General features: G+C 45.6%; 1 protein-coding gene across 5 annotated transcripts in view; it reads right to left on the bottom strand.

The window, feature by feature from the left end:
• The window catches only part of Sel1l3 (SEL1L family member 3), a 107,167-nt gene that overhangs the window by 75,989 nt on the left and 4,328 nt on the right, over positions 1–26,850 (bottom strand). For all 5 annotated transcript variants that reach the window (XR_015636708.1, XR_015636709.1, XR_015636710.1 and 2 more), the window contains 4 exon segments: positions 17,792–18,362; positions 6,059–6,185; positions 3,976–4,097; positions 2,856–2,971 (listed from right to left, as the gene is read on the bottom strand). Coding sequence is in view for 2 of the 5 variants with exons in the window: in NM_001427327.1 (NP_001414256.1) it covers positions 2,856–2,971; positions 3,976–4,097; positions 6,059–6,185; positions 17,792–18,362 (936 nt within the window). In the remaining 3 variants the exon portion in view is untranslated.

Here is a 26,850-nt window from a genome sequence, read left to right as displayed (position 1 = left end):
AAGCCTTAATAAATTTAGCTCTCCCCAAATGACTGGATGCTGTGTCTAAAAATATCTACAATGCAATTTCTGCCAGTGGGTTTTATGCTCCAGACTTCAAGCCAGAGGTTGACTGGATGTGTCTGTCTGTCTGTGCTCTGAATGTGTCCATCTGTGCTTCTGAACTTCTTGTGAAGAAGACAAGTACACCTGACAGTACAGTAGGCGTAGAAGTTTTACTGATTTTACTAGCGCCATGGCGGGGGTGAGGAAGGGGAGAGAAGTCTGGTGCTCTATGTTCTTCGCTGCTTGTTGAACCCACCTCCCCTGTAAGCAACAAGAGTCATCACCCTCATTTCGGTGTGAGAACGATGTTCTGCTCGTGACGCTATGTGTTGTCTCAAGTAGGTTCCTTTTAGATCTAGGACTACTGTGTGGGCCCCTGAGACTAACGGGGACACTTTTTCTCAGACACTTCCACAGGAAGTGTTTAAAATGTATCCTGACCTTTTTAGAGTCTCAAAGACTTAGAGATCAACCTTCAAATGAAACCACCCCTACCAGTCACAGGGCATGTGAGAAGCAAAAAGAACCCAACTAGTTGTCTCTCTTAACAACCACTTTAAGTGGCTGATCCACTGGACCAGAGCAGTAAGTATGGCAATCCCACCAGAGGTTTAAACCTATGTACATGAAGGGGTCCAGAGGAGGCAGCAAGAAAGGCCAGTCAGGAAGTAACTGAAACCCACTGGGAAAAGAGTATACACACACGTACACACACACACACACACACACACACACACAGAGAGAGAGACGCACGCACACAGACGCACGCACACAGACGCACGCACGCACACACACATACCAGGGAGCCCTGGGTTTTTTCCCACCTTTTTGCTCTTTTTACTTCTCTGTGGCTTCATTGCACCACAACACTATGCAGCTCTTCTCTCTACCTAAGGGCCTGTATTCTTCAGTTGTTCACACTATGATTCTCTACGGCCTTGCAAGCTAAAGTCCAAATTGAAGTTCACATTTAGCTCCAAAGACATAACTTTATTAGTTTTCTATGCTTCTCAAATTTATATACCGGAAAGTTAATTCCTAAATGTATATGTTTATGGAATTTGGAGGTGAAAACTCTGGGTTCATATTATATGAAGCCATGAGGATGGGTCCCTTTGATGGGATTAGCAGCTACCTGAGAAGACCTAAAAGATGGCCGAATGGGTGAAGGTAGATCTACCAAGGCTCAAGACTTGAGTTTCATTCTACGAGGTAGAAGGAAAGACTTGACTCCCAAAGGTTGTCTTCTGACCTCCATGTAATAATTGTGGCATGAGAATTCCTGCACTCACATGTACATATCATATGTACATACTAAACCAAGTATATGTCTATCGATGTAATAAAAAATTAAGAAGAAGAGAGAGAGAGACCTCAGGCAGAATGTTCTCTCTGGCCATCATCTAGTGATGCCCGTACTGTGGTGGAATGCAGCAAGAGGGCTCCCACTGGATGCCAGCGAGAGCTTTCAAAACGATGAGGAACTAACTTTTTTGTCTCCGGAGAGTCTGTAACACCAGTCCACTTGGCTTATCTGTGAACTTCCCAATCATAGCAGAAATCCCTGCTCCTTTCTCTCCATTTAAATTCTGCCCAAACATAAAAGCCTTGTACACGAACGCTTCCCTGAGCATCCCAGCATGGAACGCTGTCTTCCTTCTAGAAATCAATATGAATCATTTGGCAATTAAGCTTGCCTTATGACTTCTCTTCACGTGCTTAATGTTACTTCCATAAATAGCCTATAAGTAACTGGAGCCTGGTGCCTGGTGCCATACATATACAGCAGGTGCAGAATCAGATCTATGAATCTGCTCTGGTGATGTGATGCCTGTCTTGGTGACACAGCGTGTGCCTCACACACATGGGCATGGGGGACGTGGACCTCAGCTATGTTACTGAAGATGTTCTAAGGAGAAAGAAGTAACATACAAAAATTCCCAGCTAGCATCTTACGCGGTCCTCTCGGGAAGGTGGCAAGAGCTGACCTGATTAATTTTTTTATTCTCTTCAGTACTCAGAATGGTGGGAACCTTAAGCACGAGGGAGGGCCATACGTTATGTGATGCACGAGACAAACAAAACGCCTCCTCCAGTTTTGTTCCGGGGAAATCACAAATCAATAAGAAAAGCTGATGAGAAAATAAAGTAACCAGAAAAAGCTAGCATGCTGGCATCGCATCGATGGAGAAATGGAATCATCTTCAATTACAACAACAGATTTCCCACAGTCTATAAAAACCTCTGTTATGGAGGGTTTGAAAGAGCTATGAGCGATGTTTTATGTACAGAATAGATAAAGACCCTCCCTCCCGCCACAATCATCACTTATATGTGTTGGTTATTACGAGTGTATTTAGTGCCAAGCATAAGCAATTGTTTCAACTGCCAAAAGCAGTCAAATCATTTCCAGGCTGAACTAACCAATAAATTCCCTTAAAAAAAAGTTTTAGATCTCATAAGGCCATGTAAATTGTGGCCGATGTGATTTTGATACTTAGGTGCACAAAACCTATCTCCCTCGGGGAGAAGGACTGAATAACTCAGATAATTGTGGCTACAGAGCTGGCTATATTATTTACTCATTCACCACAGAGTGGGGAAAGAAGCACTTTAAAAGTTAATTAAATGGGATGAGAGTCTTATGATTTAAACTTCCTTCTATAAAGTTCGATTTAGCAAGTGTGTAATTGTAAAGGGCTCATCGTTTGCCAAATTCCCTCCCAGGTTTTGTGGCTCCTTTGCCTTTGAAACAATGTTTAGCTCCAAAGAGATGCCCCCAGGACTCCAGGCAGAGAAAACGCAGATACCTGGCCTCCATTGAAAGAGATGTCCAGTCGGCACCACTCCTTCAAAGGGAGGGTGAATTTTGTTTTTACAGCCAGGTCTTCTCCTTTGATGAGATGCATTTGAATATGCAAACTGCCTACAATGAAAAAAAAAATGAGAGGTCATGGGATCGGGGAACACTTCATGGTGTATGAAGAGGCAGTTCTTTCTCAATAACCCTTTCAAGAAGTTACGAGACTAAACCACATCCCCCCAAGCCAGGTCTGCTGAACCCTTGTAATCCTAGCACGAGAGGCTGAGGCAGGAGTCCCAGTCCCAGACTAGTTGGCCTTACACAGTAAGTTCCCCTCTTCTTACACAGGGAGTCCTTGATTGGGAAGGAAAGAAGGAAAGGAAAAAGAGGAAGGAAGGAGGGAAGGAAAGAAAGATAGAGAGAAAGAGAGGGAGGGGGGAGAGAGGGAAAGAAAGTTGGGAGGGAGGGGGAGAGAGGGAGGGAGGGAGGGAGAGAGAGAGAGAGAGTGAGCACAGGGAAAAGCAAAACAAAACAAAATGAGCCATACTCCAAAATGCATTTGGACATACATTTCTTTGTAAATGTGGTGTTTATTCTGAGCCCTTAAGGAGAGAGAAAAGACTTAATCCGAAGCTCATGGTTGATTCCCTATGGTCTTGTCTGCATAAACAACACCCAGTTTCTAGTTTCAATTTCTATTTCCAAATGAAAAGAGAACAAAGACACCTTTCTGTAACAACCTGAACTCAAAATTCATCTGTCTCCCTCCAGTTTATTTCTCCCAACTTTGTACAGTTGTCATAATTCCAGAATCATTTTTAGTAAGGCTGAGTCTACCCAAAATAATCAACGTGTCTCTGTGTGTGTGTGTGTGTGTGTGTGTGTGTGTGTGTGTTAATGGAAGGAACGCCTCTCTTTCCCACTCCTGTTTTATTGGGTTACACATCTAAGTGCCATAATTACAATACCCATACAATCACCATTGGCTGCTTGCAAAATAAAGCACATTTTAACCCTCCTAGGACTGTGGCACTGGCAATTGCTTCCTTATCCCACACAGATGCTTCTGCCAGGAGAAAGAGTGTAAGGAAAGTACAAGATCATTCCCAGCCTCTGTTTATACTCACCGTCTTCCGTAAGAAAAACAGAAGGCGTGCCGTACATCTCATTAGAATCAACAAAGTACAGAATTCCACAGAGGCTGGCCTCGCAATAATGGAGTAAATAAAGCCACAGTGAAATGGTGACCCTAAAGGAGGGAGGCAGAAGAAAATTCCGCAGATTGATATCATCCAAGAACAGGTAATTACAGTTAACAATGACCAAGTAAATTGCTTTCTCTCTAACGAAGGGGTGGGTTTGCCTTAGTGTTCATCATGGGAGATCAGCTTGCAAAGCCTGAGATTTTGAGACAAAAGAGGTAGTTATAGTAACTGCAAAGATAGGAGTTAAGCTCCTTTGTATGGAATCGCTGATGTTCTACCTTGCGCCCAGACGTTTGGGGTGGGGAGCAGGGTGGAAGTGGTGCTCTCTGAGACGCTCACGTGCCAGCAATCTGAATTCTTGATTGAGGCTGATAAAGCAAGACAGTGAATAAAAATATGGATTTTAATAAGAGGTGATGTGATAAGGAGCTATTCTAATATCTGTGATTAGAAGGGGGGAAAAACATAATTAGGGCTTTTTGAGCAATTTTGTTTCTTTCAAAGATAAAAAGCCCTAAATGTAACACTCTGCAAATGGCATCCCCACATGACACGTGGACACAAATGTATCACTCTAACTCTCATGCTTGGGTGCTGCAGCCCAATTCCAGCCAACTAATACGATACAATTCACTTAATTATTCCAGTCCTGCACTGGGCTATTTCAGTTTGGGGAGGGGAAAAGAAGAAGAGGAGGGGGGGAGGAGGAGGAGGGGGGAGGGCGGAGGAAGGGGGAGGAGGAGGACGATGACGACGACAACGACACTATGGCAGAGTAGACGGCTCAGTGGGTAAAGGGCTTGCCTAGAAACACAACGACCTGATAGCCAAGCAAGCCAAGAATACTTGCTTGTAATCCCAGCACTGGAGAGGCAGAGGCAGGAGAATCCCTGGGGGCTCACTGGCCAGCCTAGTCTAGTTGGCAAGTTCCATGAAAGTAAGAAACCCTGCCTCAAAATCATGTTGGGCAACTCAACTTGGACAGCTGAAGGTTGACCTCTGGCCTCCAAACACATGCACACTTGTATCTACCTGCACACAAACAAAATACACGCCCATGCACACAAGGGGAAAAATTATACATCTGTGACTTAAGGAACGAGGATAACAGCAGCCAGCACAACTAGGACAGTTTTAGGAAGATACGTGACACATCAGTCACTCAGGAAATACTTGCCGAACACTAGTAGGCTGTGTGCTGTGCTAGAGACCAATACTTCAGAGACAGGGAATCAGGGTGTTTGGCGTCTGACACACGACTCGATATTAAACAAATGCATCCTCTTTTTCCACTTACCCCAATAGCTAATTTGAAGCCTGGGTTAAGGTGGCGGTGACCCTCAATTCTTTGGAGGATGCAGCCAAAGAACTCTTTCAGAATATTCTGGGCTTTGTAAGCTGGCCTTGAAGTCAGTGTCACATTATGCAAACAGATGGTGTCACAGACTTCCCTCCTGACCCACCCAGCTGAGCAAGCTCATGAAGATAAGTTATTACAAGGAAGCTTAGCGAGAACATACGCTCGCCGAGTGACTCAAGATCTTTCTACCGCCAGCAGCACAGGAAGAATTAAATCACTCGGCTAAATCCATCTGATCGGAGGTGAGCGAGGAGCCATTTCCAGGATCTTCAGCTCAGCAGAAGGAAAAATAGATGTGGATTCTGCTGAAATCAATGGAGGAGATCAGAGGCCCTGAGTATTCTAGCAGATCATCCAATCTTCCAGGACCGAATGGGCCAAGGCCATGACTACAATCTATGCTGGCTGTGGATGGCTGCACCTGAAGCCCCAGCAGACCTAAGCTTCAATACCTTGCTGCCTAAAATGATGAAGGAAAATAGAAGACTCCCATGTGCAGAAATGATTTCCACCTAACATTAAAGTTTCCTGGTTCTCCGATTCTCTTTAAGCATGTGTGCAGAAAACCTTGGAAGGGATTCTCCCCTAGCCTGCCAGGTGGCCAGATACACCCACCCCACCAGCCCTTGACCGGCCCACTCTTACATGGGGTAGTCCACGCGCTGGCTTCGGGTGGCCTCTAGTTCTCGGTTCTGGAACTTTGGGAGCTTCTTTACGATGCCTGTGTTTTCTCCACTGGAAGCATAGGGAAAGCTGAGGAGGGGAACTGCATCTGCAAACATCACAGAAGCCACCTTCAGTTCTCTCCAGAGAAGCACCCCTTCCCAACTCACACCCTTCCTGGCACCCTCGGTTCCAGCCAAATGGTTAAAGCAGCAGCCTAAAACTATGAACAAGCACTCGCAGAACACAGAATCGGAGCCAGGAACCACCATGCTAGGCACGTCAGTAAGACTGTCCCCATTCATTCTCATTACAGTCTTAGAAGAAAAGGTCTTGTTATCAGTCCCATTCTGTGGAGAAGTCCAGGGTTAAATTCACAAAGTTCAGAAGCTTTAAAGGATAGGTTTTTAGGTTTAAATTCTGGCATCCATCCATCCATCCATCCATCCATCAGCCATTATCCATCCATCCATCAGCCATCATCCATCCATCCATCAGCCATCAGCCATCCACCCATCCATCATCCATTATCCATCCATCCATCAGCCATCAGCCATCCATCCATCAGCCATCATCCATCCACCCATCCATTATCCATTATCCATCCATCATTCATTATCCATCCATCCATCCATCATCCATCCATCCATCCATCCATCCATCCATCAATCCATCCATCCATCCATCCATTTCCAAGATGGGCCCAGGGTCTTGTACAAGGAAGGCAAGCACACTTCGTTACATGTCCAGCTTTTGGGTTCGTAACCACCTTGCATACACCCCTTTAATGTTAGGGAAGGCTTTGACAGAACTCTTGATAGTGCAGTCGCTGCTGTACACACCACACATGTGTTACCCTGTTGAATCCTCATTATGACAAGTGTACAGACTGGGAAACAGAGGCACAAACCGTGCCAACATAGTAACTAACAATGCTGTATGCCAGACAGTGTGATAAGCACCTTTCAAAGGTCCTAGCAGTAATCTTTATGACAAATGATCAAGTAGGACATCAGAACTTTCACCTCTGCATTTCTTCACAAACATGGGGCTCTAGAGCACCGGTATGTCCTTGACAAATTGCACAGGGAAAACCAGGCTCTCCAGTGCTTTATCTGACAACCACTGCTTTCCTGAAGGCTAAGTATATATTACTATTCTCCATATTCACTTGGCCTAGGAATAGCCATGCCTTCCTCTTTCCTAAAATTCTCCTGGATTTAAACATCCATAATTCAATGGTAGAAACAGCCTACTCTTCCTTGGACTCTTGGAGAGACGAGTTGGCTTCCGTAAGTCGTCAAACATAGAGTATCGGTATATATTACAGGTGTTCTCAGCCTGGGACACTAATCAGCTCAGCTCATTTCCCAAAGAGGAATGAGAAACTGTTGTAGGTGTAGAAGTACCTTGAGTTTAATATGATCTGAAAATCTCAAAAGCAGTTTTTAGAGTCTCCAGCCCTTGTATATATATTTATTTAATAGGATTAAGCAAGCCAGTTCCTTCGAAGCATCTAAATCATGAAATGAACTTCAGCTCCATCTGGGAACACAGGACTTGCTGCTCTGTTATGAGCATGGAGACGGAAGTTGTCAATGGAAATACTGCAAAGAGGTCCTGAGACTCTGGATAGTTTATCAAAAATAATTGATTTGAGCTCAACCTTCACTTGGCTTCTATGTGTTGAGAAAAGCAGAAAAGGCCAGACAGCCACATTTGTGCCAGGAAGCCCGAAGCACATAAGGAAACAAAACACTAGGAAAACAAAGCTCTGAGAAAGAGGTTTGCTCACCCTGGGATCAAAGTGCCCCACAGCCAAGGACTGTGGAAAGAGAACTCTCAACCAAAACGTCTAAAATAACTTTGCAAATGTACACAGTCTTGGTGTCCAATAAAATTAAATGCAACTCTAGCTTTAATAGTTCTGTTGTGTTTTCCCTCTGTATCATCTTATGCGTCCTTTGCAATTAAAACTAATTAGCAAGAATGACAGTTTGGACTCCATCTAAGACAGGAGAGCATGTGGGCTTGTCCATTAGCTGACAGTGGCTACTGAGAATATCAGACAAATGTTCCTCCACTTATGATGGGATTATATCCCAAACAATTTCAATAGTAAAAATTAAATACAAAAAAAGGAACTTTATACCCTAATCTACAGATAATTATTGCTTGGCCTAGCTACCTAAAATGTGCTTAAGTGTGCACATTAGCCTAAAGTTGAATAAAATAATCTTTCAGAAAACTTACCTTACCATGAAGTGTTGGCTCATATGATTCCCTAATACTGTACTAAAGATGGGAACCACAATGGTTGTGTAGGTATTATTCTACACTGTCAAAAGTTTAAAACTCCCAGGGTTGGAAGGATAGTTCAGTGGTTAAGAGTCCTTGCTAGCCCACCAGGAGACCTGGAATCACTTTGAGGTAACCATGTAACAAGCCAGCCATGGTCTTGTGCATGTCTATAAATCCCAGCATTGATTATCATTGGAGATTTTGGCTACCTGCCTAATCCCAAAATTCAAACTCTGGGTTCAGGAAAAGACCCAATCTCAAAGGAATATGGCAGAAAGCAATAAAGGAGGATACCCTGTGCCCTTCTTTGGCCTCCATGTACACATACATGTGATCGTACTTGCATACACATATATACATACATCATACACACAGAGAGAAGTTAAAAAATCCTAAACAAATCTGTCATCTGCAAGAATCATTTGTCATTGATGAGTGATATCTATCATAATTCTAGACTAGAGAGTGATAGTATCATCTACCATCGAAACACTTACAGGTCAGTTGGGACACATTTAGTGACATATCCAATGGTCTCTACATGGTCCATGAAAGTAGGGACCTTCCTTCCTTCCCTCCTTCTTTCCTTCCCTTCCATTCTCAGAGCCTGGAACAGTGGCCGCTTCTTGATAGGCGTTCATACATATTGGTGAATAAATGAACACATATAACTATATCCAAGTTAGAATTCAAGTCTGTCTCTCTTTTTCCCAACACTCTTTTATAATTCTAGAATGTGCACCAAGCTACCTAAGACAAATAATCCTTTCAAATCCTTCCCTCAATTCTATTTCTTTGATTCTTCTTGTATGAGATGTGGTTGAAGAATGAGAAACAACATTTACACACACACACACACACACACACACACACACACATGCACACACACATGCACACACTGCTATAAAGGCAATGCATGTTTAAAATTCTTCTGAACTATTTTTTTGTTTTGTTTCTTCAAATTTTAAAGGAGCAAGAAGCCCTGGCTATCAAATGGTGCAAATCCCTTCATTTGGAGAGAAGAAAAATGTCAACGTCTTGATGAAAATTGGTGTAGCTAATAAGAGACCCAGCTCTGACTCAAACTGGAGCTCCCCCCAACACACCAGTGGGGGTTTTACTAACCAAACTACATGTTACAAGCCTCTGAGAGAACACTGGCTGCTGTAGAGCTGCCATGCCTACTGGCTGCTGAAACACTAAAACATTTCGATGATGGTTAGCTCATTAATGCTGCCTTGCTCCAAGGCCCTACCACCTTCTCTGCCTCACTTTCAGCTTAGAGCCTGGCTCAGCATAGTTTGGATGAGTGGAGGGGTCATCCAGCACTATCCTGCTTCAGCACAAAGGCTAACATCCCACCCATGAGGTAGGTAGACCCCGATCTCTTCCTGGTTGTTATATTTGTGTGTGTGTGTGTGTGTGTGTGTGTGTGTGTGTGTGTGTAGATCAGTATCAACAGTCTTCCTTTATTCCTTTCTATTGGTTTACTTTGTTTTGGAGACAGTTTCTCCGTGTAGCTCTGACTGTCCTGGAACTCACTCTGTAGACCAGGCTGGCCTTAAACTCACAGAGATCTGCCTGCCTCTTCTTGGTATTGAAGGTGTGAACCACCATGCCTGGCTTCTCTCTCTCTCTCTCTCTCTCTCTCTCTCTCTCTCTCTCTCTCTCTCTCATCCTTCCTTCCTTTTCTTTTGAGACATGGTCTCTCACTGAAATCACCAATTCAACTAGACTGACTAGCCAGTAAGATCAAGGGTCTTACACACACACACACACACACACACTCTCTCTCTCTCTCTCTCTCTCTCTCTCTCTCTCTCTCTCTCTCACACACACACACACACACACACACACACACACCTATGTTGTGGGTGTGGTGCCACACTACCCAGCATTGTACATGGGTTCTGGGGATTAAACCTAGGTCATCATGCCTATTGACACTTTTCTTCCCAGTCCCTGTTGCATGTTTTAGTCTTCTCTTTCGGTGGGCAGGGACTAGAGGAATCTTGTAATCCATTGCCTAGTCCAGTTGAAGGACTGGAAGCCTAACACTGGGGAAGGTCCATGCAGTGAGACCCTTCTGAGGATGAGCTTCAGACACATCAGAATATACCACAGAGAAAGATCCCCAACACACATGGAGACATTAGGCATTTCCCTGCAAAGAATCTCTGTGGCTAACAGAAGCTAGGGAGAGAGAAAGTACACATTTTCAATCTAATCTTGAGAAGAAATGTTTTCCAAACAGAGGTCCCTAAAAGGCGGTGGATATATTGTGTGCACTGTTGCCTTTAGAGCCAAGCCTGAAAATAAAATTAGTATGTTCTAAGAGGGATGATTTAAGTCAAAAAATGCCTTCAAAGGGGTCTGTCTGGGTGATGAAGCAGGTTCCTTTGGAAGTCTGTGGAATCTGCACTCTCAGGAGTCCTGGGAGTATAGGCTCCGGTCCTTGGAACTCTTCCTTCCAAACATACATATATGCAAAGATTCCCTTAAGGATGTTCAGAGAAGGAACACTGTCAGAGGCAAAAGAGAGAAAAGACCTTCATGGAGACTAGGGATGCTTGGTGTGTAAGCTGCTTCCTATATAAGCAGATCCCCAACACCTATGCAAAAATAGCTCAGCATAGCCTCCTTCACCGTAATCACAGGGCTGACAGATGAAGACAGAAGGAAGCCAGGAGATTGCTAGGCCAGCATATCAAGCCAAATCAACAGGCTCGTGAGAGTAATAGAAACCTACCTCTGACCTTTGACCTCTGACCTCCACATGTGCACCCCCAAATACATGAGAACAAACAAACAAACACACACACACACACACACACACACACACACACACACACACACACACACACACACTTGACCTGCCTCCCATCCAAGAAGACAGGTTAAATAGTGATGGACCATCAGGCAACCGGCTGCTAAGGGTCTGTCAGAAAGAACGAGCCAAGCAGCATGTCCTTACGGAGAAAACGCTGTGTCGCTGATTAGTGTGAGGCAGAATCGCTCCTGGCTATCATTTGCTTGTGGAGACAAGGGGCTAAACTTAAGGCTTCCATGTGCAGAGGATTATTCTGGAAGGAGAAACAAGAAATGCTTGTACTGAGTTTGCTTCTGGGAAAAGGACCAGAAGACTGGGGTGGGTGGAACTTCTCCTTCCCGCTAAACCTTTTTTACACGATTTGAATTTTTTACCTTTGCAGCTAAGGAAGACAAGAACAAAGGCTCTGAATATTTCTATGCAGGCAGAGAGAAGAAGCCAGCTGTATCCACTGGCCTCCCCACCCCGGGCCTCTGAGGCTGTTCAGCTCAGCCCAATCGCTTCAAAGAGACAGAGTCCAGTGGGTGAAGGAAACATGATTCACATCGATAAAAATTCAACTTTAAAAAAAGTCTCCTTTCTAATTTAGAACCTGGGTTAGGGCTGTATTAGCATATCTCAGAGAGGCGGCGTAGCCAAGCCGAAAGAACGGAGGTTTGGACTCCAGTTAAATAATCTCCCTGAGCCTCCGTTTTCCCCTTCATTAAGAGGAGGATGAGAATAATACTGTCTTTCCCTTGAGATTGTTAGAAGGATTAAGCGAGACAATGTGCCTGGAAAAAGTGTTCTGTTCATTGTAAAGGGCAATGCTGATGCGAACTACTAATTAGTGTTGTTACCGGGAACCTCAGACCACTGTGATTAACTGGGGATAGGGGGCCTGAGTCTGTGGGGTTCTTTTAAGTTGAAATATATAGTTAATAATTAGAAATGGATCATCACGGCACTGGCCTGAATAATCCTGTTGCATATACAGTTTGTCTGGGAGTCCATTTTGTTTTTTCCCACAAAGACAAGTCAAGCCTGGATCCAAGTTAGGACTTTAATTTCAGTTGTCTTATTGTAATGGAATTTTGCTATAAGAAACCATACTTTGAAGTGGCAAGATGGCTCAGGAGAAAAAGGTGCTTGCAGCCGAGAGTTTGAACCCTGGAATCCACGTGGTGAAGGAGGGAGTCGATTCCCCCTTCAGGTTTTTCTCTGACCTCCATACACACACAACTTGGCATGTGTATGCCCCCCCACACGTGTGCCAAATACATAGATAACTGTAATTTTAAATATCACCCATGATCCCTCAGGAGTTTCTTATCAGACGCCCATTGTGATAAGACATGAGGGCAGAATGGTCACTACTGTGAGTGTGGTGCTTGAAAATCTTCACAGTGTGGTCCTGAATAACTTCACTCACACTGGACATTCTGCCTTCAAGAGCAAGAAAAGGACTTCAAACACATATCAAGAACCTGCCAGTCTGCATCTTCATCCCAGAGAGGGTTCGGGCAGTCAGTTGACATAACCTTTCTCATCAGTGCAAATTGGGCCTCAGAACCCTCTTAACTTCCTGCCGCAAGAAGGCGGTACACAGCCTGACTGCCATCCAGCACATGGAGGCTATGCCACGCAACCCCCTCTCCAACACAGCGCCATAGCTCCCTCTGTCCTTTCTGCCTTTCTGAGATCTTGATCTCCATTCTTCTGACTGTGAATGGAGACTTTGCTTAGCCATCAGGTCTCTGTCCAAATGTCACCTCCTCTGTGACAAAGCCCAGTGAGGCACCTATAGTAGCTTAGTCCTACATGAATGTCATGGAATAAATAAATAATAAATAATGAGCTTTATAACCCCAGGCAACTGTCTAACCCGATGGCTAAATATGATGTTTGGAAGGCGAGATGATCCAGCCTTAAACACCAGCTCCGGAGTTCACAGTTGTGTGACCTGAGATGGATCATTCTACTTCCCCAAGTCCACTCCCCAAGTCTATGCCCCAAGTCTACTCCCTAAGTCTATTCTCCAAGTCTATTCCCCAAGTCTACTCCCCAAGTCTATTCCCCAAGTCTATTCCCCAAGTCTACTCCCTAAGTCTATTCCCCAAGTCTACTCCCCAATTCTACTCCCCAAGTCTACTCCCAATTGCAAGTTTAGAAGGCAGTGTTGGGTAGAGTAACTAAACTCTTCCCACGGTGTCTGGCACATGGCAAGGACTTGAAAATAGAGAGTGGCTGTGACTGTGCCATAGCCATGTTTGTCTCCCACACACCCACCTTAAAGAGAGGGACTAGGTCTCCACCCGTGAATTCCCAGATTTGGTTGGAAGAGGCTCTGTTAATCTTCACTTCATTTAGCTGAACACAGTGCACATCCCAGGAGAGGTACACACAGAGGGCCTGGGAAGCTAGAGGTCAGAGAGGCAATTTCTGATTGTGGAAATAAAACATGCTCATGAACACACATGTATTTGTGGTTGGGACAAGGGGAGATGGCAATATGGACTGACAGTCAAAGTTTAGGGAGGATTTCAGCAGGGACACATGGAAGGTGGCAGGAGGTAAGGCTACCTGCTGATGGAGGTGGTGGCTCTGGTCGGGACAGTGTAGGACAATAAGCATTCTAGGTCAAAGGACCTAAAAGTGGGGGTGTCAGACTCAACCTACTAAGGCAGAGCTGAGTCATGAGTGTTTGCAAGAGAAGTGACTGGAACTCTGCAGCTTCAGCCAGTGCCATATGCCATCTGGGAAGCTATGGCCAGTGGCTCTGTGTGCAGAGGGCCAAGGGAAGATTCATGGCCAGCTCCACAGCTCCCTGTCCTCCACCCCATGTGGCAACAGGGGTTAGGTCATAGTGTGTTGTCATAGTACGGTCCCCACTGGAACACAGCTCAAGGAGTTTGCATTATAATGGTCTACAGGAAATCAGAAACCATGGCTATTTAATTACAGCATCCAGTGGTTATGGCCTATGGAGGAGACAAAAAAGATAACAGTGGGCAAAATCACTATCTCAGACCAGGCGGCCGTGGAGGAGGGCATTTGAGTGAAGGGATGAAGGAGGCAAACTGAGTAGAGGTCTGGAGATGAGCATTTTAGGTGGCAGCAATCAGTCAAATGTCCCAAAGTGGGGCTGAATGTGGCCCATTTAGGTAGAAGTCAGCAGACTCGGGTGACTAGGAGATGGAGCCAGCGACAGCTATATGACAGCATAGCTGGGTCCCAAGCAGCAAAGTGAGGAGGTTCAAAGGGGGAATGAGGTGGCCAGCCTACACTACACAGACTCCCAGGAGAGTGAGAGAGAGGAGGCAAGGGTGAAGCTGGAAAGCCACTACGAGGCTGTGGTCAAAGTCCAGGAGGGTGGTGACTTAGACAAGGGTGCCAACGGTACACGTGGCAAAGAGGGATTGAACACATAGCATATACAGCTTCGACTGTAGCCAACAGCACTGGCAGAATCTCTCCTGAGGGTGTGACAAGGAAGAGGTTCTGAGGGCGGCCCAGGAATGTTAACTCCAGCCCCTCCCACCCTGCGTTTTAGTGAGTTCAGGAATGAGTCAGACACAGACTAGACCTAAGGGATGAGGCCCCTTCCCTTCCCCTAGGAAAGAGACAGCTATCGGGGGAGCCACAGGGGCTGCTTGCTCAACCACCTATGGCCCCATGGCCAGAACACAACAGGGGCAGGTATGCAGAAGGGCACATGCCAGAGTCTTGGTACACTGTATCTGAAAGCTGTTGACTTTGGATCTGGGTTGGGCTTAAACTTGCCAGTTGTTCTCCAATAGTCAAATCAGTGGCCTGACCTGGGCCTTTCCTGAGGTACTCAGTCCTACCCTGGAACATAAGCTAATCTGGCAATAGAGAGGACTTCAACCATTCTCCTGGAAAACGCAGGCGAGAGGAGATCGAGCCTTTTCATATATAACAAAAAAAGATGAAGCCAGACAGGGCTACAGAGGCAGGACCATATAGGATGTGAGTGAGATGCTTGACTCAAAAAGCATTTCCCAAGCCCTGTCTCAATGGGGCTGCACTTTACAAAGGGGCCCAGACCTAACAGGTACCCCTGAAGCTCAGCTGGGCTCTCCTGATATCCTCAACTGTCTTTGCCTGGAAGCAAAAGTACGAAGGGCTCTGTGAGGAACCAGGTCTCCGTCTAGTTCCTGCCAGCCCACAACCCCATCCAGAACAAAAGTCACAACACGCCCCACAGCCTGCTGCACTCACTCAGGTGACTTCTCTTTTACAGAGAGGGAAAATGGTCTCATTTTGATAAACAAATCATAGTTACAGGTGCAGAGCTGGTTTGAGAGTGCAAAAAGCTCCCCCTTCCATTTTCTGTGATTTTTAACTCCTAAGAAAGGTTTTCTTGTGTGCTGTGATTTGATTAGATTGGTCCTCACACCAAAAGTAATGTTCTCAAGAAGGCAGGTAGAAATTTCCCACTGTGCCATTCCCGGGCAAGGAACAACAGAAGAAAGAGAAGGCAGCTCCCGTTTTCAGGGCACCCTGAGAACGAGCCAGTTTATAAATGATTTCGTTTCAAGACACCCCACTTGCAATTTGGTCATTTTTTTCAATGAGAAAGATATACATTTTCAAAACATGAAATGAAATCATTAAGCCTGATGAAGTCAGAGGCAAAGCAACACTATGTGTGCATGTGCCTTGCACTGCTCTCTTCTGCTCGACAAATCAGGGATCCCCGTGCAAGGCTCAGACAGGTGTTAACATGGCAGCTCTGCCTGGAGGAGAATGGCACACCTATGTATACATAGTTCCCGTATTCCAGACATTTAATTACCTAGCTCTTCCCACAATTATTCTCTCTCTCTTTCTCTCTCTCTCTCTCTCTCTCTCTCTCTCTCTCTCTCTCACACACACACACACACACACACACACACACACACACCCCACAAGCAAATGCAAACACTATGAAGCCCGAATCTAGTCCACAGATAACAGTATACAGTGGCATTTGTTCCCTAGTTTTAATAGTGTGCTGTGATTACTGGATGCAGTAACAGTGGGAAAAGCTGGGCCATGCACAAAGGACTTTCTCTACCATTTTTATAACTTCTAGTGGCTCTACAATTAGAGTCAAATAAAGAGCTTTCAAGATGCCAAATGTTTAATGTATGCAGCAAGAACTATGGGCCTATATGGACACACACACACACACACACACACACACACACACACACGAAGCCACTTTGGGACCTACTAAGGAATTACCACAACCACTGTTTCCCCTATCCCAAAGCTGAGAAAAAGCATGTCTCTAGAGGCAGAGCATGGATGGGGTGATGTCCTTAAGTCACCTCCCATGCCAGATCTAAAAAGACCTGGTCTGAGAAACTGACTGTGGAAAGGTCCATTGTCACCGGCTGTGGAATTCCTGTACCTTCCAAGCCAGCCTGGGAGTTGGGCCATAGTCAAAACAAGATCAAAGTCCTATCCACAGTCCCACCCCTAGCCCAGAGATTGAAATTATTGGGTACATCAGAATCCATTTCAAACGCTGAGTCCATTCCAATCCTCGGTAGGGGAAGAATATTGTGTTTAAAGCAAAAACACCAGATGATTCTGTTGCAACTGTTCATGGGTGGAAATAATACTTGACCTGGGGGGTGGGGGTCTGGGAACCATGATGACTCTCCAAGTGAGGTGAGGAGAACTGGCAGGCACTCAGCACCCCCAGAGCCGGTGCCTCTCCTCCCGTGGGAGAACTCTGGACCTACTTTATAGGTCTCCGGCACTGATATGTAGGGGCCGTGGAATGCCCCCGGAGCCTCTGTATGGATCCTGTGTAGGCTATTGCCACATTTAGGATAAAATTGCAGAATTTAGACTCTCCCTTCAGTGTGGAAGCTTGGGCTGAGGGCTGATGACCTGTGAGGCAACTGCAGCTCGTTCAGTATTCACTACTTTGTTCTGAGGGAAGGATCCGTTAGCCTGTTTTAAAGATTAAGGAAACAGAGGCTAGGCTGGCTTCAGACTCAGAAGCAGCAGAGCTGGTAGGCCCCAGCCACAAGTTACTACCCTGAGGCACAGCCTCCCTCTTGCTAGGGAGCCAGTGCCCCTTCAGAGGCTTTATTGTTTCTAAGCAGCTCTTAAGCTCTCTCGGAGGTTCCCTCCACAGCCCCTTGATTCCTTTGTGTCTTTCATCTTTCTCACTATTCTCCCTTAATCTTCCTCTTTTCTTTCATTTTTTTTTATTTCGCTCCTTTTTGTTTCCAAATCTAAAATGACAGACACAATAGACCTCTCCGTTTCCCTTGTCTTCCTGATGCTAACTTAAGAATTTGCTCCTGGGCCCAGCACGGCAGCTCAGTGGGTAAAGGTGCTTTTGGCGAAGCCTGACCTGAGTTCTATCCCTCAGACTGACAGGAAGAAAGAGGAATGACTCACGCAAATTGTGCTCTGATGTCAACGGGACAGACAGACAGACAGACAGACAGACACACACACACACACACACACACACACACACACGTAATTTACAGAAGGACCTTGCACCTGCTGTCATGCGATGACATCCGGCAATCTCCACACACAAGAATGTGCTGTGCCGTGAGGCAGTGACCTACCACTTTCCAGAGGACACTGTGGGATCCTATTGGCCCAGAGACTCCAGAGATAGTCCATGTTCCACTCCAGGCACACCTGATGATCTTTGAAAGGCCGTTCGAAAGGCGGGACCGTCTGCAGCAGGGTGTAATTCTTGGCTACTGCGTGCAGCAAATTCTCCTCCCCTCGCACGTTCAAGCCCCCGCCACTGTGCCAGTGAGTGATCCAGGCTCGGAGAATCACTGGGGACACCGAGATGGGGTGTCTGATCAGGTAGTCATCCCTGTACACCATAATGCTCGGAAACTTCACGTGTACTATCTGTGTCCTGCTGGTGTGAAGATGCTTCTCATTCCTCCACCTCTTTTTGTACACGGGAATGCTACTTCTGAACTCGGATGACACAACCGCTTCCAAATTGACAACACAAGGCTGGGAGCATAAATACTCCACAGAGACTTCAGAGACATTGCGCACGCTCCCTTCAAAGGCAGTAAAATAAATAAAGTCTGTGTACGTTGTGCTCTGTTCTGTTCTGGGCAGCACCGATGTCGTCAGGGAAGTCTGCCTGCCCAAAGATGGCACAAAATTCTGAAAAGGAGCGAAAGGGTAACACACAATGTTTTAAAACATTATCCTATTAACGCGTGCACAAATTGCTATTTTCTTGGCATTAAAAACTACAGATCTATGTAAAGGCAATGAATGCAGACAGTAAGAGATGTCAAACACGCGACCATTAGACTGGAGAAAAACCAGCACACACAAATGAAGACTGGGCCATGCCGAAGTCTCTCCCTAGGTCAGGAACATCTACTGATCAAAATGTGGCTTTCAAAGCTATATGCCAATCATTCCAGAGCTGGCTTCCAAAGGGTGAGGCTGGTCCCCGGCAGAAATAACAGGGAAAGGAACCTGTCTTAAAATGAAAGAGGCAAGCTGGCTTCAGACATGGACAAACTACTTCAAATGGTGGCCAGACACTGCCAATCAAAGGGCTGGAGAGAAGTTGAAAGGGCATCACCAGGGAACATAAAAAGAAGGCCAGTCTGGCATATTTATCTCCTGTAAGAGTGAAGCCAGGGCAAGCCTGCAAGCCTCCTAGCCTGCAAATGGCCCAGCAGGAGGTCTCTGCTGCTCCACACAGGCAAGCTTGGACCACAGCTGCTTGGTCCTGTTCTTTCACCATGCATGATGGGACAAGTGCCAAGGAAGATGTTAGCAGTGTGCCCAGTTGGTTGTTTCTTCAAGTCCTCTCACTCTGTGCATTTCTTTCCAGACATCTGAGGAGCTTGGTTACAAAAATCTAGGCAGTGCTGTTAGCCTGAGGTAATGAACTATGACTAGCTGAGCCCTTCTTGACATGACTTTGTGATTCAGGTGTCCAGAGCAAGGTCACTGTGACCACTTCACACCCATTTTGATGGCTATGATTGAAAGAAAAGAAACAATAGGAAGAAAAAAAAAGCCTAGAAGGCAACCATGGGTGAGCCCTCGGAGAAACTGTAATCCTTGTGCACTGAAGGTGGCAGGGTAAAATGATAGAGCCTTTACGGTAAAGATTCAAGCCTCTTCTGTTTTTAAATTAAAAAATGTAAGAACCACGTGGTCTGATCCCATGATTCTTCTTACAAACATAGCCCAAAAGGTTGAAAGCAAGAACTTGAGGAAATAACTAGATGCTGATATTCACAGCCACACTGAGATAGCCGAAAGCAGCTCTCGTGTTCATCAGTGATGAGAAGAACAGGGTGGCCTATGCATACTACAGTGGCATGGGACTCTGCGATTCTATAAAATGGGTGGACCTTAAAGATAAGCTAAATGAAAGAAGCCAAGCACGAAGCAGGAAGCGCTGTATGGGGCACTTACAGGAGAAGGTGGAGGAGTCAGACTCATGGAGACAAAATAAAGGAGGAATCAACAAGGTGTGCATGAGTGTGTGTGTGTGTGTGTGTGTGTGTGTGTGTGTGTGTGTAGGGGATGAGTGGCTGATGTGAGAGTTTCGTCCGGTGATGAGAAGAGTAGCAGCTGTGCACAATGTGAGCTTATGTAACCCTACTGAACCCCACCCTTCAAAACAGTCAGCTGTGTAAATGAAGACTGTCTCACAGCAGAGGTCATTTCACCTGCCAGCTTTGATTACGAATGTCTCCAATCCCACCACTCCGGAGGCAGAAAACAGCAAGATTTTGCCAAGTTCGAGACCGACATGTTCTACATGATGAACTCCAGACTTGGGCACAGAGTGAGACCTTGTTTCCAAAGTGAGAAAGGGGAGGCAAGATTGCTCACTGGGTAGAGGCCCTTTCTGCCTGACGACCGGAGATCAATCCTGGAACCTACGTGCACACACACACACACACACACACACACACACACACACACACACACACACACACAAGCAAAACAAATATTTTTTGTAGACCTTTAAAGCTACTCTGGTCTTACAAAGAAAGAGAAGGGGGTTCTTCTTCACTTTTTCATTGTAGTTTAGAGCCACGTAGGAGCAAAGGTGGATGAGAATTGACGTCTTGTATCAGGGAAACAAACCTGTCAATAGTTGTTTTCAAAAAAAAAAAAAGAGCAAAGCGAACATGTCCAGTGTGCCAATCAAATGGTAATCAAGCCTAATCCAGATCACCAACTCAAGCACAATGGAGTGGGTGGTCTAGATCGGGCTTAGAAGGATTCCATTTGGGCTTTGTAGGGTGGAAGAGGTTCTCCAGGAGACAATGCAAGGGAGAGGCTGAACGTAATAGGAACAGCAAAATCAAATCGGGGAACGAAGCAAAGAATCCGAACGTTGAGGAGAAAGCAACATGTATGGTTTGGCCAGAGACTAGAACAATGGCAAAGACGCAAGCAGGCAAGAGAACCTGAGACGAAAACAAAGGAAGAGCGAGTCTGGCTCTGGGAACGGTGAGTGCCAGACCAGAGCTGGAGCACTCCCCTCTGCAGGTTTCTGAGAAGGGGGTGGTGCTTTCTTCTGGATTTAATGCACGAGGGTTAGGGGAACTGTTCAACAGAAATATGAGCTGCTCATAACTCAGTGATGAGGATGGCTCCACTCACGGGGACAGAAAAGCAGATTAAAGCCACACAGAGATGGCATTTTCAACCTACTAGACTCTCAAGATCAAGGTTAGATTTCAGGTTCTGCCGGCTGCAGCGTGGGGAGGCACATGTACTCTGCTGGTTGTTTCTGCAAGGCAATCAGGCAACACCTACCCAAGAGGAAATGCAATCATTGCCTGGCCCAACATCCCACCTGTAGGATCTTATCCTACAAATGTCTGAAATCTGTGGGCAAGGGGGTAAGTACAGGCTTCTCATGTCAGCACTATCTGTCACAGTGGAAGATAAAATGTGTACGTGTCCACTGCTTACGTAAATGAAGTACTTCCGGTTCCAGAGTACTCTACATCCACACAACGACTCGACATCTTTATATACAGACGACGGGACTATCTCTGAAGGCTGTTTTGGGTTTGTAACTTTTGTTATTCTTGCCATTTTTTGAGAGGGTTCATAAATACCATACTGGGTTGCAAAGCACACACGTGCACGCATGCATACATGCACACACATGCACACACGAGCACATGCATGCATGCGTCGTTCCGTTTAAAAACAAAATCACTTGAATACACATAGGATTAGTTGTCGCTGTGGAATGTGGAAGGACGAGGTGGCCAGAAGACAGTGTAGGGAGCAGATATGTGTGGCTATATCATCATAGTTTGCATTCTAGACCACATGAATATTCAGAGTGGAGAGCAACCATCCTAAGAGAGGAAAGTGTCAGTTTCCACAAATGGCAAAAAGGGAGTGGTAGGGCTGACTCTTCCTTTACATGCAGCATGGGCAACCAGGGGGACGAAATCTGTAAGGGGTGTGAACAGCTCCAACTGTCCACCCCTCTGGAAGAGGATTAATTGCTTTCTGCTCTCATCCATACCACTAAATTACAGGGAGGAAACACACATTACAAATAATCTTATAGTTGGAAGGAGCAGGAGCCATCAGTAATGGCTGGCCCTCTTCTTCACTTTGCAGACGAGGAAACAGCAAGCATCTGCATCGGTCATGTCTCCCCACTGATGGGCTAGCAGAGCTGACCCAGGAGACAGACTCTTTTTCTTCACCTTCACACACCCACCACTGACACAATGCCCACCCCAAAGCACATCATGGCTAGACAGATTCATGGCTGCCTGGGAACTCTGTGCTGCATCCTCCTTTTGCACAAATAGATGACTCCAGTGTTGGTCCACAGGAAGAATGCATTCATTCAACATTCAAACATAATTTCCCCAAAGCCAGCAGACAGTTGGCCAGCGCATCTTATGCTTGGGTGATGCCCCAGATGCTTGCCCATAGGAATCCATGCAAGAACCTTTCACTTCTTAAGGCCGGGCAAACACAGAGTCCAGAGCCCACCTTGGTACAGCGCATACCACAGCAATGTTCTCTTCCAGAGAATAACACTGGTTCCCATTCTTTCCAAACCTTCTGAAAGACTCACCCAGGCCCAGTTTTCTTGCTTTTATTTTATTATTTTTTTCCCCAGCACATTTTCAATGCTGAAAGGAGAGAGCTCTCCTTTGAACAGAAAAGCAGGGGGAAAGCCATTTGATTCCCCTGCGAAGTGTGGTTCTTAATAAGCCTGTTCATTATTTTACATCTGATTGCTTGAAAATGCGCCCGTCACACTTTCCTGCATTAATAAGGGCAGAGTGCCACAGTTTGCCCAGCGCGTTACACTCGTCACATTGTGGCTGACGGAGGTGGAGTCACACCTCACCCCACACCTCTCCGGGGCCTTGCTTCCAAATTCCGTTTCAAAAGAAAATGCCTGGATACTCGTATGAAGATTATTGTATTTTCCTCTGGTTCTAAGCCCTGAGAGTCAGCAAAAGCAAACGGAGAGAATGCAGATTCGACACATATGTTCTCCACTGTGATAGTCAGGAGGCAGAGCAGACACTTGTGTCATGCTGGACGTGTAAAACATACCCTGAATCTCAAAGCTTTGTTATTTAACAAAAGGCTGCGAAGTATCTTATTAATGGTTTTTACATTGATTGCACGTCAAAATGATAATATTTGGATACTTCAGATTAAATGAAATGTATTAAAATGAATCATACCTGTTCTTGTTTACTTTTTCAATGTGGCAACTACTGAATGTAAAATTACAGACGTAGCTCGAACTGTTCTAGGGATCGTGCTATTCGAGATTTGAGGTCATTGAACTTGTTCTTTTTCTTAAGGCTAAATGGTAAGAAAGCACTCATCTCTCCGTCTCTGAAAGGCATTGGTTTCTGGATCCCCCAAACAATACTAACGTCTGTGGATGCTCAGGTGCCTTACACAGTACAGGGTAACTGTGTAGAACTGTGTGTGTAACAGGAGCACATGTGTGTGCATGCACATATGATGGCTAGAGGATGACGTTTGCTGTTGTCCACCCTAATTTTCTTTGTTTGTTTAGATGTTTTGTTCAGAGAGTGGTGTTGTTTTGAGGTTTTGAGACAGGGTCTTTCATTGGTTTGAAACGTACCAAATAAGCTCAGCCAGACAGTCCCAGGGATCCCCCTGCCTCCACTTCCCCAGGACTGGCGATAAAAATAAACACCATCACATTCATCTGGTCTTATTTGGTCATCTGTTTTTTTGAAATAAGGTCTAAGTATGTTGCTCTGGCTAGCTTCAAATGCGTGGTCTTGAACTCAGAGATCTGCCTACCTCTGCCTCCTGAGTACTGGAATTAAAGGTGTGTGCTACTATGTCGGCTCAATGCTCAACTTTTTTTTTTTTAACATGCGTTCTGGGTGCTTTGTGTTTATAAGGCAAGCATTTTACTGGTCAAGTCATCTTTCTGACCCTCTTCCTATATATTGTAAATGATCTCTAGGTGACTTACGTCACATAAATGTTCTGTGTATAGCTGTTATATTATGCTGTTCCAGAAAAAATAACGAGGAAGCATCTGCCAGTACAGACGCAATCGTTCGTTCAATATTTTTGATCCTTGATTGGTTGAACTTCAGGATTTAGAAGCCATGGGATGTGAAGTCTGACTCATCTTGGGTATCTCTGGCCACTTGCACTCCTTTGTGGTGGGAAAACAGTCAACAGGATTACATATGACTGAAGGAGGTTGTTGTACCACACAACTTCTGTTCGCAAACAGGCACACTGTCTGGGCTGGCCCGTAGTTTGCCAACCACTGTTCAACAACATCAAGCTTTTTTCTAGGTGGAGTTCTGAAACACAGAGTGATAGAAGCTGAGCTCTGTATGGAGTTGCTGTGGGAGACACAGGATGAAAGACACAGGAACAGTGACCTGATGGGGCCTGGCTGTGTTCTCTAAGGCACCCGAGTGGTAGGTGTTGACATCCTGCTATTGTTTCTTTTAGTAAAGATTCAAATTGGATGAGAACCTGATGCTAGGCTGGGCAGCGAGGCAGCTCATTTGAGAAGTAGGAGAAGTCTCGTGGTGGCTGCAGCATAAACAGGACTGCAGGAAGAGGGCGGCATCTCTGTAATGTAATAGGGATACGCTGGTCCTAAAATCACCCCACGTGTGGTGTGCACAGCATTGGCCTAAGGCCTTTGAGCAGCCCTTAGGATCTCTAGTCTTTGGGACACATCCACAACGAAGCAAGCTGGCTTCTCCCAGGAGGGAGCAGGCCCAGAGGGCAGCTGCTACACCATGAGCTGCAGCTACCTCTGCTATGTACAAAACCAACACCGATTAGTAACACATCACACTCTAAATATTGATTAAGCCAAAGCTGATTTCCTGGCTCAGGCCATGTGTGTGGTTGTCAGCTGTTTCCTGCCAGGAAAATAAGGCAATTAACTTGAAGAGTTCCAGCTTCGGGTGTGACACGGGTCCAGGCGTCATAGGTATTTTCTTGTGCCAGGTTGCATTAACATAGACTAAAAGGGCTGCCCGCACTTCCCTAGGTCTAGAAACTCCAAGGCCAGAGCCTATATCCTTGTCACATCTCCAGATTCTGAAAGAGACCTTGGTATATGGTGGGATTTAGTATGTCCCTTGGAAAAAAATAAAGCATTAGGAAAGAGGATCCACCAGGTGTTTGGATGGTCAATCTCCTGCCTCACAGCCCTCGAAGGTACCTAGAAACCCAAACAGCTGATCCAAACTTGAGAGTGCACTGTCCGTCCTTACTGTTCCAACTTCTCCCATAAAGGATGACCATCAGCCTACTCCCCACGAAGCCTCCCTGGCTCCCTCTTTCCATCAGCATTGCCAGGCCAAGGAACAAGCCTTGAGCTAAGACCTGAGAGGTTCTAGAAGGTGGCACCAATTGGACCAGTTGGGATAGACTTCTCCCAGCTTTTTCCTCCCTCCTGATCTTTCAGACGACCAGCCTACATCCTGAAATTTCTCCATGCCTCTAGAAACTTTTAAAGCCTTTTTAAAATTATTATTATTAAAAAACTTTCCACTCATGCCCCTTACCCTGCTGGATTCTGATTCATCTGACAGGTTCATTCTTGTTGATCATGGCAGTGCCACATCTCTGAACTTGTATTCTAGGCTTCTGAGATAATGTGGGGGGTTGGGGAGGGACCACTACCACCAACAAAAACACACAAACCTCAAATGCACTGCAGCTCTAAGCTAGGCATTCAGGGTGGGAAGGGGAAATTCTGGTCCCTTTCATATCATGCTGTTTAAGCGACCATATCAATGTTCCACTCCATAAACTAAAGAATTGCTCTGTTCACTCGGGACCGGGGAAAGACTCCAGAGCCCTCAGATGACTGGTTCCGGCAGAAGGGAGCCCCAATCAAAGTCAAATTTAAGAATGTCATGCGCTGTCACAAAACATAAACTGTTTTGCCTTTGTAATTGAGTACTGTAATATTTTTAGAAAATGGAATAGATCGGTTCTATTATGAATGTGTGTTCATAATAGAAGAACCCAAGTTAGAAACCTTAACTCATTGATTCAGCCTGGGCATCAAGGACAGATGAGCCCATAGATCTTCCGGATTTTTAAAAAACAAAACAAAACAACAGCAACAAAGCAAAACTATCCACATGGCCTAAACTTCTTTTAGGATGAGTGCATTTGATTCCTTTAAACAAATCAATGAGGAGTGAGTCTGTTTGAATAGCCCTGTTCCACAGAGCTGGGAGACCAGCTTTCTTCTCTACATGGTCCACTGAGTATTGAAGGAATGGGCAGGGGTTGGAGAATCTAAAATCATTCACTCTCTGCATGGGAAGTTCATTTACACTTACCAGTGTGTGGGAGCAGGTCAGATACGCAAACAATAACCACGGCTGTTTTTCTCCTGCTGGCCACTCCATCCATCACCTAAGACTTTGGCTCCAGAGCACTCTCTCTCCAAACTGGCTGGATCAAACTTTCCACGGTCAAAAAAGCAATTGCATTGGCTTAAAGGTCCCATTTTGTTCCATTTCTGCTGAGTAAATAAGCAAAACTTCCCTTGATGCCCACAAAGCATGCAATTATGCAGACCGGACAATGATGTCAACATAGCCTTCACCATCAAGATACGTCTGGGGAGACATTTCCCATCAAGCTCAGCCCCTTCCCAGTCAGAGCTGACCAGAGACTCACCATCCCAACAGTGATCAATATTTCTGCTTGTGTCAGAGACCCTCAATACTAGTTAGCATGCACTTTCACTCTAGCTTACACCCTATAAGGACGAATGAGGGTTGGTTTGGTTTCTAAATAAAGTAGATTGGAGGCCTACTATGTGCTGGGCACTGTGGCAGGTGCAGCCTACCTCCCCATCCCACTTTCTAGCACAGTCTCTCTTGTCTTCCAGAAGCACCCCCGAACAGTATTCTCAGCCCGCTTCCTGTCTCCACTCTTTGTTTTAAGGCAAGGAGACCTGGAGACACCAGCATCTCATCTTTTAAAGGGAAGGACCAAGACTCCCTCTGGTCAATCTGTTCCACATTTTTCAGGGAAGAGACAGTATGTCACACAGAGACACATGGGCCTGGGTATACACTCCAGCATGAGTAACCCATTCTCTGGGTGAAGACAGAAGGCAGGA

The sequence above is a fragment of the Rattus norvegicus genome, chromosome 14 (assembly GCF_021556685.1).
Source record: "Rattus norvegicus strain SHRSP/BbbUtx chromosome 14, alternate assembly SHRSP_T2T, whole genome shotgun sequence".
NCBI lineage: Eukaryota > Metazoa > Chordata > Mammalia > Rodentia > Muridae > Rattus > Rattus norvegicus.
Note: the sequence above shows the minus strand (reverse complement) of the source record. Positions and strands in the feature narration are given on the sequence as shown.